This window comes from Clinocottus analis, unplaced genomic scaffold (assembly GCF_023055335.1).
Source record: "Clinocottus analis isolate CAN_PGR_092001 unplaced genomic scaffold, fCliAna1.0.p SCAF_12, whole genome shotgun sequence".
Lineage (NCBI taxonomy): Eukaryota > Metazoa > Chordata > Actinopteri > Perciformes > Cottidae > Clinocottus > Clinocottus analis.
Window position 1 is genome coordinate 7987425 of NW_027175843.1, and position 15415 is coordinate 8002839.

The 15415-nt window shown below is 43.4% G+C and overlaps 1 protein-coding gene across 1 annotated transcript in view; it reads left to right on the top strand.

The window, feature by feature from the left end:
* Positions 1-12720: 12720 nt before the first annotated feature.
* The window catches only part of gtpbp8 (GTP binding protein 8), a 9944-nt gene continuing 7249 nt past the window's right edge, over positions 12721-15415 (top strand). The window contains exons 1-5 of the mRNA XM_068572709.1: positions 12721-12962; positions 13259-13453; positions 13571-13724; positions 14357-14455; positions 15282-15412. Coding sequence (XP_068428810.1) covers positions 13284-13453; positions 13571-13724; positions 14357-14455; positions 15282-15412 — 554 coding nt within the window. The 5' untranslated portion in view covers positions 12721-12962; positions 13259-13283. The remainder of the gene's footprint in view (positions 12963-13258; positions 13454-13570; positions 13725-14356; positions 14456-15281; positions 15413-15415) is intronic.

Here is a 15415-nt window from a genome sequence, read left to right on the forward strand (position 1 = left end):
TATATATATATATATATATATATATATATATATATATATATATATACGTACATATCAGCTCTTATACATTCATTCTAACTACTTCATTCACACTGGTGACATTTTACACATTCACACAACTCTCATTCTCACAGGCTGCTGATGGTTATTACGATGGCTAGCTAGATAAGCTAAGTGATTCCTTATATTCCAGGCACGTCATGACATTCAACTTACAAATGGACATACATTCATTTTTGCCCTCCTAACAATTATACCCATGTGTCGTTACTGTTATACCATTTAATCAGTTTCATCTATCTGAAAGTACAGAAACACACTCTGATCAGCCCGCACTGCATACTGCAGGCTATTCTAGTCCACTCCTGGATAGTGCAAGCGTTCCTTTTTCCCTCACTTTTTCCCAAAGGACCCCAGAGCTGACCCAAGTCTTTGCCTCAACATTAATCCTCGTAACCAAAACATTAACCAAATCATTCAAACCTCCCTTGAAGATAAACAAACACATGCCAGGCGACCTAACAAAACAATTAACAATCAATAAAAATAATAAACAAATGAGAATATGTGGGGGTGTCCATGTCAAGCTCTTATCATCTTGTCTGTTGTCAGTGTGGGCCCCACACCGCTGTAATCCTCCAAATGTCCCCGCTGTGGGACTAATAAAGGATTATCTTATCTTGTCAGTCGTTACCAAAGGCAGGATCTGGACCCACAGGTGGGTCGCAAGAGATTTTATTTGGGTCACCAAATATATGAGCAGAATTTCTTCCTTGTGTCCTACTTATTACATTGAATGTAATATGAAAGGCAAACATTCTATTTGTTTAAATTATTTTAAAATGCATTTAATTCGCCTCATTTATAGTATGTAACATTATGCTAATTATTGTATATTATTTTCAATAAATTGAATTTGTGATTCAAAGAGGATCTAATGAATTGTAGAAATGGCCACAAAAAGATGGTCAGAAACCTCCATTTCAGCACTAATTTGCTCTTCTTACATTTTTTAGACGAGACCTGTTGGGTGTTTTCTCTTTTCTAAAACACTCCATAACACCTCCATAAGTAAATGAGACCATCACCAAGTAAATAATCTATTTCTATGTAGTTTTTCCTAAAGCTCATTATTGGTGCCATCAAATTGGGTTCTTGTAAAATCAGAAGAATTCATGCAGGTTCACAAGAACCTGAGCAGGTTCGACCAGACCAGACCAGAGCAAACCAGACCAGAGCAGAGCAGACCAGAGCAGAGCAGACCAGAGCAGAGCAGACCAGACCAGAGCAGACCAGAGCAGAGCAGACCAGACCAGACCAGACCAGAGCAGACCAGACCAGACCAGACCAGACCAGAGCAGACCAGACCAGAGCAGACCAGAGCAGAGCAGACCAGAGCAGACCAGAGCAGACCAGACCAGACCAGACCAGAGCAGACCAGAGCAGACCAGACCAGAGCAGACCAGAGCAGAGCGTCCCAGCCACCGGAGAAACATCAGAGGTGTTCTAACGGGAGTCTGGTGCTCAGACACTTTACTATTTTTGTCCAGAGCGAAGGAAAGTTCTTGAGGCCTATTTTGAGGCTGAACCTGTACTGACTCAAGCCCTGTAGCTGCATACCAATTAGATTGCTGTCAATCAAAAGCACAGCAACCAGGCGAAATGTTGAAATATTCCATCACCATAATGTTCAGTGCTGCTCAGTTTATCCTTCCATTCCTCCTCCTCCACCTTTCATTCCACCATTCCTCTCTCCCAGGGCCTGAGCTGAATGCAGGTCTCAGGAGACGAGGCTCGCAACACAGGACACATTTATTCAACACGGCTGGACGCTGTACAGGGGCTAAAAGGACCCTCATCACCTTCCGCAGCAGCGCTGTCCTCTAGAACGGTGAGGACAAAGAAGGGGATCGAGCCACCGGGCCGGGCACACAGCGGTACACTGGGCGGGATGAGACCTTTCCCACCAGTTCTTTCTCTCTCATTACACACCTCCCTTATTTTGTCTCGTCACCTCTGTCGCTGTCCCTGTCTCTCGGTCACACACACACATACACACACACACACACACACACACACACACACACACACACACACACACACACACACACACACAAACCCACTAACACATAGAGACAGTCCTCCGTACACGGTTGCAGCTCTCACTGTTATGTTATTTTTGGAGCACTTCCATCTGCTTAGATGCTTTCAACTGTTGCCCTTAGCAACCTGAAGCGACATTTTAAATGTTCTTGTTAATCTAGATTTAACAATAAAATAAATTATGACAGCGCATCTGAATTCAAATCTTTAATAAATCTGTAATTTTATTCCATTCATATCGGAAAACGAGCCACATTTTAAAAAGAACAACATATTTCTCATTCAATCAGGACATTGTGATTATGAATATATATATTAGGGCTGGGAAAAGTTGAAACAATTTAACTGATTAATCGCATGATTTTTCTGCGATTAATCACGATTAATCGCATTACACGCCAAATTCAAAAATTAAGTAAAACTAGTGTATTGCAGGCTATTATTAATGTTGTCAGCACAAAATAACAGGCACTCTAAAGCAACATCAAGTAACACATTAAAGTTTATTATTTGATTCACAGGTACCAGAAAAAAAATTTTTTTAATTTTATTTGGGAACAACATAAACAGTGTGTTTAGTAAGGGTCACTGTGAGGGACGAGCCACTCCTTCTTTTGCTTACCTTAAAGATGTATGTTAAAGACCGGTAATTAATTAACTTCATACAAAAGCAATAACTGCTTTTGATGTTTTCCAGTTCAATTCAGTTTTTCTTCCTCAGTGAGAAAAGTCCAATCTGTGTTGGGTTGAACAAGTGCACTGGACATATTCTTATGCGTGGAAAATTCTCCTGTCTGGGAGAAGAATAAAGATCCATTTTTTCAAATTTTTTTCAACATAACAAACTTGACAAATTGGCTGAGTAAGCACAGGAGATTTACAAAGTCAGAATTTAAAGCACAATCTTCTTGAAACCAAAACCAAATCACACATGTGAAATCACACCGTGTACCTCCTGCTCAATGTGGGACAAGCTGGTTTACATTAAACCTAACATTTAATTGTTTTAATACAAAATAATAAATTGTCATAATGCCATGGCCCTACTGATGCCCTTCCTCTTTACCTCTTCCGCTGACCTGGACTGTGGCTATTTGACATATGACATTTATTGCATCTGTCCATCCAGGAAGAGGGATCGTCCTCTGTTGCTCTCCCTCAGGTTTTTTTGCTGTTTTTCCCTGTGAAAAGGTTTTTACTATCATCTACTTTTGGGGGAGTTTTTTCCTGATCCGATGTGAGGTCCTGGGATAGGGATGTCATGTGTACAGATTGTAAAGCCCTCCGAGGCAAATCTTGTATTTGTAATTTTTGGCTACACAAAATAAACTGAATTGAATTGATTTGAGTCAATTGGTTTCACAGTGATATGTGTTATTTGAATGTTTAACCATGTTAACATGGCTTTGTTCGGCTTTGCATCGGCTTGAATGTAACTAAAAAGCTGTTGATTTCTGTCTTTTTTTATTTGGAAATAATACTATGCTATTATTAAAATCAAGTATGCGTGGTGCGGATTTATATTTGCCAAGTCCCACTTTTCTCTTGACCCAAATTTCGGAAATGCGAAAAAAACCTCAGCTTGCCTCGGGCTCTGTAATTCAAACTGCAATTTCAGAAGTGACCAGGAAAAACACGGCTAAGAAGACATGGCTGAAGATATATAATAAATAAATTAGAACAATAAAAACTGGGATAAGTCCGAGTAAGAAGCATTAGGTCTATCATTAGGTCTACCTCCTGTGTCTGGCATCTCCGGGGAACTCTGGCAGAGCAACAGATGGTAAACTCTGAGTGACTCGCCACCGCTTGTTCATGCATGGTCCTCTACTGACACCTGCTGGTCACATTCAGTGGGGACCAGTCAACTGCCACATACAAACAATAGAGAAAGAATTGCCTCACTCGCATGGTGTGAAAGGCTAAATTAACACTTCTGTTGTGAAGCATCCATCTCCCCTCCAACAGGTTCATGAGCAGCTTAATGAATCAATCGAGCTCAGTAAGTGAAGTTCAGACATCCATTGTGAGCGATGATGAAGAGATCTCCACACAGACTCTAATGATAAACACATGTGAGTCTTCCACTATCTGGGTCAATTATAGACAGCAGACACTATACAATCTATCACATTCATGCAGAAAAAAATGCCCCCCCCCCCCCATCTCCTTTTTGATACAAAAGGAGGATGAAAAATGACATGGAATGCGAGGAGGTGAGAGCAGATGGATTATGAACTATGTATAACAAATGGACCGAGCAGGGGGCTCCGGACAGACCGGCTCTATCAATCAGCGCTCTAACAAGACAGGGCAGGGTGCTGATGATTCAAAGAAGAAGGCTCGCAGGCGGTACACACTCTGCTGCTCGGCCTCTCTGGGCTTGTTTGTGTGGCTTGGTGGGGTTGTGACCTCCTCATGGACCCTCTAATGTGTTTTATGTTTTCCGTCTCAGATCTCTCTTTCTCTTTTCTTTTTGCCGGTTGTTGCAGGTTGATATTGTTTTGGTCCAGAGTGAAAGGTCTTCATCGGTTTTGAAATGATTTCCCTGAAATGAGGTCACATGTCTTCTCCATCAGGTGTTGAAATGTGATTCATCTCTTTAGCTGATCAGAAAAAATACCTGCAAAACTAAATCTGGTCATCCACATGAGCCTGTTGAGGAAACCTCAGCATGCTAACATGCTATGGCAGCGGTTGGCCACCTGAGCAACCTGTTAGCAACAGCACACGAGTAATGAGGGTGCAAGATCATTTTTGATTGATTTTTTTGATTTTGGAAATGTTGAAGTGCCCTCTCATCCAATGACACCTTTTTCTTTTTAAATGTTGCCTTTATGACTAAAATTACAGATTCATGGGAGATATATCATTAAAATAATAGTAACCCTAATGTTGACATGCCTGACAGATCAACAAGTAGTTTTTCGTCTAAAGTAAGATGTGAACGTGGTTAGGGTTACCTGCTAAATGATAAAAGGTTACATTGTCACTGTGAACATGTTCACATGTTTCTTTGAGAACACAGAGTTATGTTGCAGTGTGTTCAACACGCATTTGAAGACTGGACCTAAACTGGCTCTCGGCAGCACAAACTCAGGCTAAAACATACCCTGATGAAGGGGAGCACTCCGCCTCCAGCTTCATTACTCTTCTTCATAAATCTACAGACACAAGAAGGAAGAAACTGAAGTAAGGTGTTCAAGGTCAACGCTCTGAGGTAGCTGCCTCCTTAAAGTCAAGTTACTACTTTATCAGTGAGTCCTGGAGGCGACATGTTTCCCTGGAAATGCAATTAATAGTGTGGTTTAGTAGGATGGCTAGAACCACAAAAGAACCCACAAGGCTGTGAGCAAGGTCATCATAAGGCCGCTCTAGTCTTAGCTACAGGTCATCATATGCTGCTCTAGACTTAGCTGCAAGTCATCATATACTGCTTTAGTCTTAGATACAGGTAATCATATGCTTCTTCTTCTTCTTCTTCTTCTTCTTCTTCTTCTTCTTCTTCTTCTTCCTCCTCCTCCTATAATAGGAATTAAGAATGTTTGTTTTTGTATTAGCTAGAACTGCACCTCCCTCTAGAAACTTTCCTGTGTGAACACACCCCTCCTCGCTCTGTTTCCCTCTATGTCCAAACACAGACGATTCGGCCTCATTGTCCACATCATCCAACCGGGGCCCCCACCTGCCATCGGCATCACACAGACGGAGCTCAAGAGCCCGTGGAGGGGGGGTGTGTGTCTGGGTGAAGCGTCACAAGCAGCCGTGTCCAATAAACACATTGTGAGTGCAGGCTGTGCTGTCAGAGTCCAGCGAGCCACAATGAGCCGCCAGCGTGAACACTGGCCGCAGTGAAGCCGCAGGAGCACAGGGTCCCGCCGCCAGGGCCCCAAGGCTTTCTATAGGGCCACAGGGAACAGAGGCAGAGAGACAGAGGGGATTTGGAGGACAGTGCACCCCCTCCTTACTCGACTGTCCTCTCAAAGAGTCACAGAGGTGTGGAGGAGTGAACAATGGGCCAGTTAGCACGAGCCCACACAGTCAGACCAGAAACCCTCTCTGTGTTCTTTTTTTCTCCTCTCTCTTTATCTTGTGAAGCGTGATATCAATACTTTGACTCTGCACATTGTTGTGTTAACGCAGTGCTGCTCGAAAGTGTCACTGTGAGAGACATACTATGCTAACTGAGCTAAATAACTTCAATGTTATGATGGAAGCCTGTCAGACGAGCGGTACACTGATGTAAACATGTGAGCCCCGTCCCCCATGAAAACACCAACATGTCAGGGTTTAATTACTGTTGCTGATGCAAAAATGAAGAAAATAATTTATCTGTGTTGTTAACTCCTTCCTGCCCAGGCGTTTGTTACATGACTGACATTATGAACACTTCTCTTGTGGTTCAATCAGGTACAAAAGATGAGCAGTGTACATATTATCTGGCTGTGAAGTCAGATAATACTAAACTAAATTGGATCCTACTTTGAGCTAAACATAGTTATCCTTTGTCTTTGTACAAACTGAAGGTGAAAATAAATATGCCAAGTGGAACTTTTCGCTCTTCGTCTGGCTCTTTTTGGTCAAAGTAAACCTATTTGCTTTCTACTTTTGTGTCAGAAAAGAAAGTGATGTCCCTCAATTCAAGTGTCAAAGTCAATGCAGAGACACCTGTTCTTTGGCAAGAGATGGATCTCACTGAATGCAGACACATGCGCTCACGTGCACTCACCTTCCCTCTCAGCTTCCTCCCAGCTCAGCTTTAATGAGGAGACCAGTGTGATACGAACACAGCCATTATGCGTCTCGTTGGGCCCCTCGCCCTGCCCATCTCTCCACAACAGGGACGTGGTCTCCTATCACAATAAAAGGACTGCAGTCGCTTGTAAGGTCACTGGTCGGCTTGTGAAGGCAATACCAGCATGAGTTCAACGAGCTGGTCTCTGACCAGTGGTCAGGCGCGCTGTTCTGGAAGTTTTGATGAATAGTACTCGCAGGCGTTGGTATTTTTGTCAAGTAGCTGTGCGCTTGGCTTAACGTCATCACCCAAACGTCACGTCTTAGGTCACTTAGGTCTTCTGTAACCCTGCGGCAACCGAGGTGATCTTCAAAAGCTCAGTTCCAGTGTTGATGTATAGTCAGCCAAGGTCACGGTGTGCGTTGTTTTGGCCTTCAAGAGGCCACGTGTTTTAAGTAGACATTGGACGTGCTCAAATAACCTGCCAACAGGACTTTTAACTCTTCTGGCCACATCACGGGACAGCTCTTCCACAATACTGAGGAGCAGAAGGCTCAGGATACGGATTGTGCTTGTGTGTTCCCAAATTGCCCACTGGCCTCAACCAACGTCATCCCAGAAAGACCTCAAACGACTACAAGCTCTTACACACCAAAATGACATGTCGGCACTGTGGGTGCAATGTAACGGTAGGTTAAGACAACAAAACTCTCAGGACAAATGTCACAAAATGAAAGTCCCGTGTTGTTGGGACATCCACCTCCTCTCCAGCATCGCATAAGTTCCCTCTCTCGCTGTTTGGTGCTACGTGACCTATAGTGAATCTATAGTGATATTGATCCATATTGTATCGAACATTATTGGCTTTTCATTGGCATTGTTCAACACATAACACCCGACGTGTTCATGTGTTTCTGTCACACCAGGTTGCCGTAACAGCGCTTCAGTCATGTTTTTGCATTTTCTTCTGGAAGGAGATTTGGTGTGAGCAGGAGGGTTTTAGAACAGGCAGAAACAGTGTGTTTTCAAAATGTTGTGTGCGTGTGGACCAGACCCTGCATCTACACATCTTCTTGCGGTACTGCAATTGTTTTGCCTTTCACTGTTCTTATTTTTGCGATTCTTTATCATAGGACCCACTGCACTTTGTGTCTTCATTAACCATAACACTCCACGTCCTTTCTGCATTCACGTTGGAGTCGTGGCTGACAATGACCTCCTATTGGTGAAAGAGCCATTATTTTTGGTTATGTGAAATTGGAGCCTCAGCTTTCATTATTTTTATGTTCTGCTACTTATAAATTTATCTGGGGTCAACCATGTATCTCCCTTAGACGAATGCAGCCGAGGGGAAACCTTCCCGCCTGTGGTCGTGTCACCTCCCAAGGCTCCAGTGTTATAACTCACAGCCTCTGCAGAGGGCCTTGCTTTGCTGTATCACCTTCATTAACCACCGTGCTAGAAGCTTCTCTGTCATCCCTGGTTCAATGACTCGCCTCTCAACTCTGGCTTAGCTTCCCCAAGTTTATTTTTCCACTTATCTGTTGTGAGGGCGGAGGGAGGCAGAGACAGAGGGAGAGAAAGGGGAGATACTCGGAGCTCGGGACGCGTTTTTTAATCTGTTATTCCCCTGTATTGGCACGGGCATCTCCAGTGTGGGGATTAAGACTCCAGACAGTGATGGAGCTCGGCGCTGACCCCGAAGGCGGTGGAGGACTGGAGGAGGAGAGGGAGAAACAAAATAAATCATCTCTGTGGAATGAAAGAGAGAAAGACGGTAGACACAGAGAGGCGGTAGAGGATTGGATGTAGGTGTGTGTGTGTGTGTTTGTGTGTATGTGTGTGTGCGCACACGCATGTGTGCGTGTGTGCATGTGTATGTGTGTGTGTGTGTGTGTGTGTGTGTGTGTGTGTGATGGACAAAGAGAGGCGATACAGAGAAGAGAAAGTAAGGCGCTGGCAGCAGTAATGGTCTCGTTGAGGGATGAAGCAGTCTAAATCCTGAGTCATGACCCTACAAGTCTAAAGGTTACCTCATATAGTTGCACAATTCAGCACCGTGCTTTCACACCTCATTTCCACATGGATGAATTCATCGAATGGATAAACAAGTTCAAGAGCCAATGCCATATTCTTCAACATGCAGTTTTATTTTCTCTTTTTTTCACAGCAACGCAGATCTGCAGTTGCTTCTAAGGGAATGTGTCCTGTGGTTTTTAATTGGACTCGGATGCATTTTCATATGACCCAGTCAGAGGAAGATCATGTGTGCGCATGTTGTTTCAGATGCTATTTATTGTTGAAGCATATAAACGTCAGTTTCCTCTCGAGCTCTGAAAGAGTGGAGCTTCAAACGGAACCAAAAGAAGCAGATTTGCTCAAATAGGCCATGAATCTAAACTAATCTTAACTCTCATACAGCAATTATTAAAGAAAAGGAGTTCCAGCGGTTATGATTCTGTCTGTAGTGGAACATAATTCAGGAGAAGCGGCTGCAGCGACGTGTGCTGCTTTTGTTTGTTTTGTTCTAATATGAAAAAAGGTGAACACTTTTTCTTCTCTGCTCCATTGCCTGTTGAGAGCTATGAGGTGTGTGTTCTGGCTCCTCTGTGATCCTCTTGCCACAGAAGGATGCTCATGTTGCATGTTTCTGTGCAGCACTATATTTCCACGCTTAACAGACCTGTATGTCTTCCCTGAGTGGAACACTGCTACTTACTCAATAGCAATCGGAAGAACAAAAAAAAGACCTCCTGTGGTTGCAGCCTCACAGCGTCATCCCGAGCCTCTGCACTCTGACATCTTCAGTTTTTTTTTGTCCTGGGGCTTTGTTTGTCAGGATTGCTTCCTGGCTCAAGGTCACTCCTTCTCATTCATCTGCATATCGATGCCAGTAGAGCTGCGGCTCTTGGCCGCTAAAGCTGAATCGATATCCCTTAGCGCTCAACGCTTGTGCTCTAATATCCTCCAAACACTACATGCCAAAAATATTTATGCTGTTTTCATGGGAGATGCGTAGAGAGGAAATAGCAATGAAAAATATAGAAAGATAAACCTCTTATACAAAACTAAGATCCCAAAGTAATCTTTTAAGAAATAGAAATAAAACTGGAACAAGGAAAGACACAGCCGGCAAGCCGCAAGCTCAGGCGTGATTAAATGATACAGCTTCTAGAAGAAGTTGTCCACTTGTCCACACACTGACCACCGGTAGATTGAGGATGTCTGGGGGCGACGGCTTCCAGCCGGACCAGATGGGCAGACGGAACCAATACAGCTCCGTGTTAATCTCCTGTTGTCTTTCTGCCCTTGAGGCGAGTGTGTCTGTGGCAGCTGTGTGTGTTTGTATGAGGCACATTGATGGTCTGACCTTTAGACTCGATAAACTCCTCTGTACTTCATCCTCCTGGACAAACAAAAGCTCGGTATTTGGCTTTTGGTATTTGGCTTTTGGTATTCTGGCGGTGCATAGCCCATTGTGTCCCTGACAAGGCTCGGCGGGAGGTTGGGCCTTGGTGGTTAACATGTAAATGAACGGTTTAATGGGTCTGGAAAGGTCATTCGGGTCAATCTCTGTGGTGATTCAGTGTCAGATTAGAGCGCCATCAGTGTGTGTGTCTGTGTGTGTGTGGCTGTCAGCTTTGCAGCTGGACGTGTTTGTCATGATACATTGTCAAAAAGAGCACAAAGTCTGCTGCATGCTGCCTCAGAACCCTGCAAACGGTGTCTGTTGTACATCAATCAACTGCAAGAAAAAACATGGAATATGAGAAAGGCAGACAGTGAAAAAACAAATGGCGATGGTGATGATGGTGATGAAGAAGGTGAGAGGCTGGCTTGATGGCGTGGGTGGGCAGGTTGTTTGGAGACAATACATTTTGTACGATATCTTTCTTTTTATTTTATTGATATGCCCCCTGGGGAGGTAAATGCCACCACGTTCTGCGCCACAGATGTCTACTTGGTGGACAATTGATCGGTCTGGCATTTGATCTTCTGGCTCACGCTGACGGATGGGCTGATGGAGTCATGAGGGCACCCCTCTGTTCCCTGTCTGTCCCTCTTATCCCTTCCTCCCTGCTCCTTCTATCATTAAGCTGTCCTTTCTGCTGCTGTACATCCCTCACTGTCTTGATTCCAACACAAGTGCATCCAAAGAAAAAGTGTAGGTTTTTGAAGAGTTGCCTGGTGCTAAAAGCCATATAAACGGCTGACAGCTAAGACATCCACCTATTAAGTAAGCGCCCCATCATCAAATCTTCGTCTCCCTGTGCAATAATGAAGAGCTTAAGTAATGCAGCTGCCAGCATGTAATGTGCTAAGTAATCCAAGGAGCACAGAGCTACTCCTCCTTTTATCCTTGTTTCAATTGAAGCTATTTAATTAACTGCCGAACACATGCGTAACACTCGTTTAACGATGCACAAGACACACATGCAATAAAGGAGAAAAAGAAGGAAAAGACGGACAGAGACGGAGGGAATAAATCAGTTACATATTTAATTTTCTAGTTTAATAAGGCACTGGATTCATATGGTATTCTCTTAAATGGGTGATGAATGAAAAGAGGCGCAGGCATTACCACATGCCATCTGAGAATATAAAACACCCCACCGCAAGAGTACAGGGCGAATATGAGAGCTGTAATTGCATACCGTGTTAATTAATTTGTTTGGTGAACTTCCTTTGAATCACATCGGGTCATAAATGCCAGATGGAGCTGAAGGGAGGATTGGCACAAGGTGGTGAAGGCACCACGCGGAGCAACGCTTTCACAGGTCTACACTGCCACCGTGTGGAGAGAAGAGGGTCGTCAAGCTGTGGGAGAGCCGTGAGTGGATCCTGTGATTCATTTTGAAGTGCTTTCAGCTATAAGTGAGAGAGTCCCAAAGTGTGCCAAATATTCAACACCTCTCAGATAAAAATTGATTTTCAGACCATCAATCAGAACTGGATAAATACGAGAAGCTATCTCTTGTCCCCGTCGAGAGGACTGTGGGGAGCAATTATTATGAGGAGGAGACTAACCACTTTTTGCTCATGGGCCTGTGTAACCGGACCACCTTCCTTACTGTTGCTGGAACTCCATTTCTTACGAGGAGACTCAGAGCGAAAGAATGCAGAGTATGGGAGAAGCCTTGAGTTGCTCTCATCATTGCCACCTCCTCCAACCAAATTCATAATGCTGCTTCTATAGCGTGCTCTATGTGAAAGTCAGTATTGTAATCCTAAATAATCCCCACCTGCAAGGTGGTGGAGGATGTATGTGACAGCTAGAACTGTACCCCCATAGCAGGAATGTTGCTGTGTGTTTCAGCAGCCATGCATCAATGTGAAGAATGTTGATAGATCTAAAAGAGGATTTGCACTCATTAATTACACATCTATCCCCATGCAATATTAGCACAGCGCAGGGAAAGAGATGTAATTTTAACATCTTTTTTTAAATGTTACGTAGTTGAAAAGAGTAAGTCTTTGAGATCTGTTTTACGTGGGAGATAAAAGGTCACATCTTGATTAAATATAACTCTGAGATTCTTCACGGTGTTGACGGATGGCAGAGCAATGCCATCAAGATAATTGATTGAAGTAAAAATAACTTCAGTTGTGTTGATAAAGATTATGTAAGTTGTAATCATAACTTAGTATCTATAAGTATGATTTATCATCTCAGTCATTATGACTTACTATCCTATATGTATGACTAAGCATTCCATTATTATGAAATAGTTTGTCAAAAATATACGATAGAATCTCATTATGATGACTTTTACAATCGTTATTCTTTTCATCACATTTCCGGAAATGGCCTTCAATGAAATACAGTGGAACCCTTCATGTTTGTATTGTTTTAGTCGGACCCATTAGAGCGCTGCACTTAACATGGAGGACAGTGAAAACAATTCGTAAAGGGAAAGTCATGATAGCGCTTGACAAACCAGGGTTTATTCATTTACCTTTGAGCAGTGAACATATCGGAACTTCTGTAAATCGTGAGCAATGTTTCATGTAACGTTAACGGTAATGTGTTGCTAGCTTGCGAGCCATACCAGCCTTCTGCAGCTGCTGTCGAGGGACAACTTGCTTTTCATCAAATGCCGCACATGTATAAACAAACTATTAGGTATGCTCACTTTACTTCGTTAACACACGTGTGCTGTTTTTTATGGAGGAACTGAACATACAAAAATGTAAACTACTAAGCATTTCGCTCGTGCTCTTTTAGCTGTTGCATGTGTAATGTCCTTGTGTTATCAGCAAAAATATGTGGTGGCATAGTGACGTCGTACTGGTTTACGAAGCTGGTTTAGACTGTGTGGTTTGTGGAGCAACAATAGAAACTATACATTCAGATTATACTGAAGAATGTGTCCGATCAGGCTGTGTGTGATCATGTTGCTGTCCTCTTCTCGGCTGCAGGCTGGTCTGAGATCAGCAGCGGAAGATGTTTTGTCTAAGGCCTTACCTGTGGCTGCAGCCCAGGACAAATGTTTCCTTCGTCTCCTGGCAGAAAGTCCATAAACGTGCCTCGCTTCAGAAAGCAACAGTGCTCCCCCAAAAGAAAGTCCAGAGCTTGCTCTACCCCTTTAGCGCACTGGAGGCGTACCTGGACAGGTAGTGTGTCTAGTTTCATCTGTAATGTGTGTGTATGTGGGTTCAAAAGGGCACATTTTTTGTCTTTGTGCACATATTCTTCCAGAGCTTGAAGTGTATTTATGTGTTTGTGTTCAGGTCTGTGGACAGGACACAGTTCCAGCTCTTTCATCCTAGTCTGGAGGACATGGTCAAAGCAGAGAAGCTCTTCTGCTCCACACAGTCTCACAGGATCGAGTACTACGCCTCTGCAGAGAGGATGGACCATGTTCCTGTACTGAAACCGCCGGAGGTTAGTGTGCATCCTTAGTCCCGCCGTTAACATATGTGATCCAATCTGAAATCTCAAAGCACAGAGCTGGGGAAGACAACAGCAGGGTTGTCTGGGTAAAAAATAATCTTTCTCAATTCTTGCTGCAACACACTCTGACTTTATCACGTTACCAAGTAACCCAACCGCCCCACACCTGCCCCCGGCTTGCCACATCACTCGGTGTCAACTTGCTTGTTCATCTTTTAAACCTGCGGCTGTTGCCTTTCCTCGACTCAACGCATGGACACTTAGCCCACAAGAAACCTAGCCTCGTGTCTCATTCCCCTCCTGCATCCTAATGCATAATGAAGCAGCAGCTGATGACTGATGATAATAAATGAGCAGATTTATAAAGGTGATCCCCGGAGGGCTCCAACTGGAGTGCTGTGTTTATGTGACAGTACATGGCTCTTGCTTTGCCTCCCTGCTCCGTCAAAGGATGATGTATTTGTGGTGCGCTGGCAGCACGAGCCACCATCCATCTGTCGGGTGTCGGAGAGAGGAATGCGTGAGTTGTGTCCTGCGGGACTCGGCGAGTTCTTGGTACTGCAGTGGCAAAGTGGTTGCATCCCAGCGCTCAAGGATTAAGAGACTTGTGTGTTTTTTTTCAGGTGTGTTTCATCGGCAGAAGCAACGTGGGCAAGTCCTCTCTCATCAAGAGTCTGTTCTCCCTGACTCCTGAGCTCGAGGTCCGAGTCTCCAAAACTCCTGTGAGTAGTCCTAGCCCACACACGGCACGTCGTTCCTGTGAGGTAACATTGCGCAGAGTTAGAGTGGGCTTAGTTTCTCCGATCTGATCACATTCTGGGTCGTGTTTATTTTTTATTTGGTTTTATATAAATGCTTTAATGTAAAAATGTAAGTTATTGTTATCAGATATTAAAAAAAAAAAAATCCTAACTATTCTCATTTAAAAGTAATCATGTATGTAGTCAATATTATTGTGTGATTGTAAAGACAACTAAAGAAAAGACGCAATGAGAAGTTTGACATATTTTGTTAAATGACAAAAAAACACATAATAGATAACTTCAAAAGTACAGTGGAATTTCATACTCAGACTTCAGAATAGGAGAGGCCCATTTTGCAGTTATCTTTTGGTAAATGCTGTGGACAGTATGTCTCATCTGTTGTATCATTATTTAAGAGGTAGTTTGGATGTTCTGAAGAGGAACTTATCCATCATCAGTAGATGGAATTAGGAGAAATAGATTCGAGTACCAACACGGGAGCCTCATCCAGTTTGTTTGTGTTGTGTGACTTTGGTGAATCTGAACTTGCCTTTTAAAACATCAAAGTCACACAACAACACAAACTAATCACATATGGAGTAAGCTCCTGTGTTTTGAGAGGAATACTTAAGGCAGTGATTTACTGATATTGATTCTGTGGCTGTCTGAAATGGGTGTATCTGCTTTGACCATACTACTGCATTGCACTCTATACATCAATGAAATAAACAGATTGTGATTTTAAAAAGAAGATAGATTTGCATTTGATTTGTCTTGATAAGAGTTGAGCACATGTCCTCCTCAGGGTCACACGAAGAAGATGAACTTCTTCAAAGTGGGCAAAGCCTTTACCGTGGTTGACATGCCGGGCTACGGACACCACGCCCCCACAGACTTTGTGGACATGGTGGAGCCGTATCTGCACACCAGGAAGAAGTA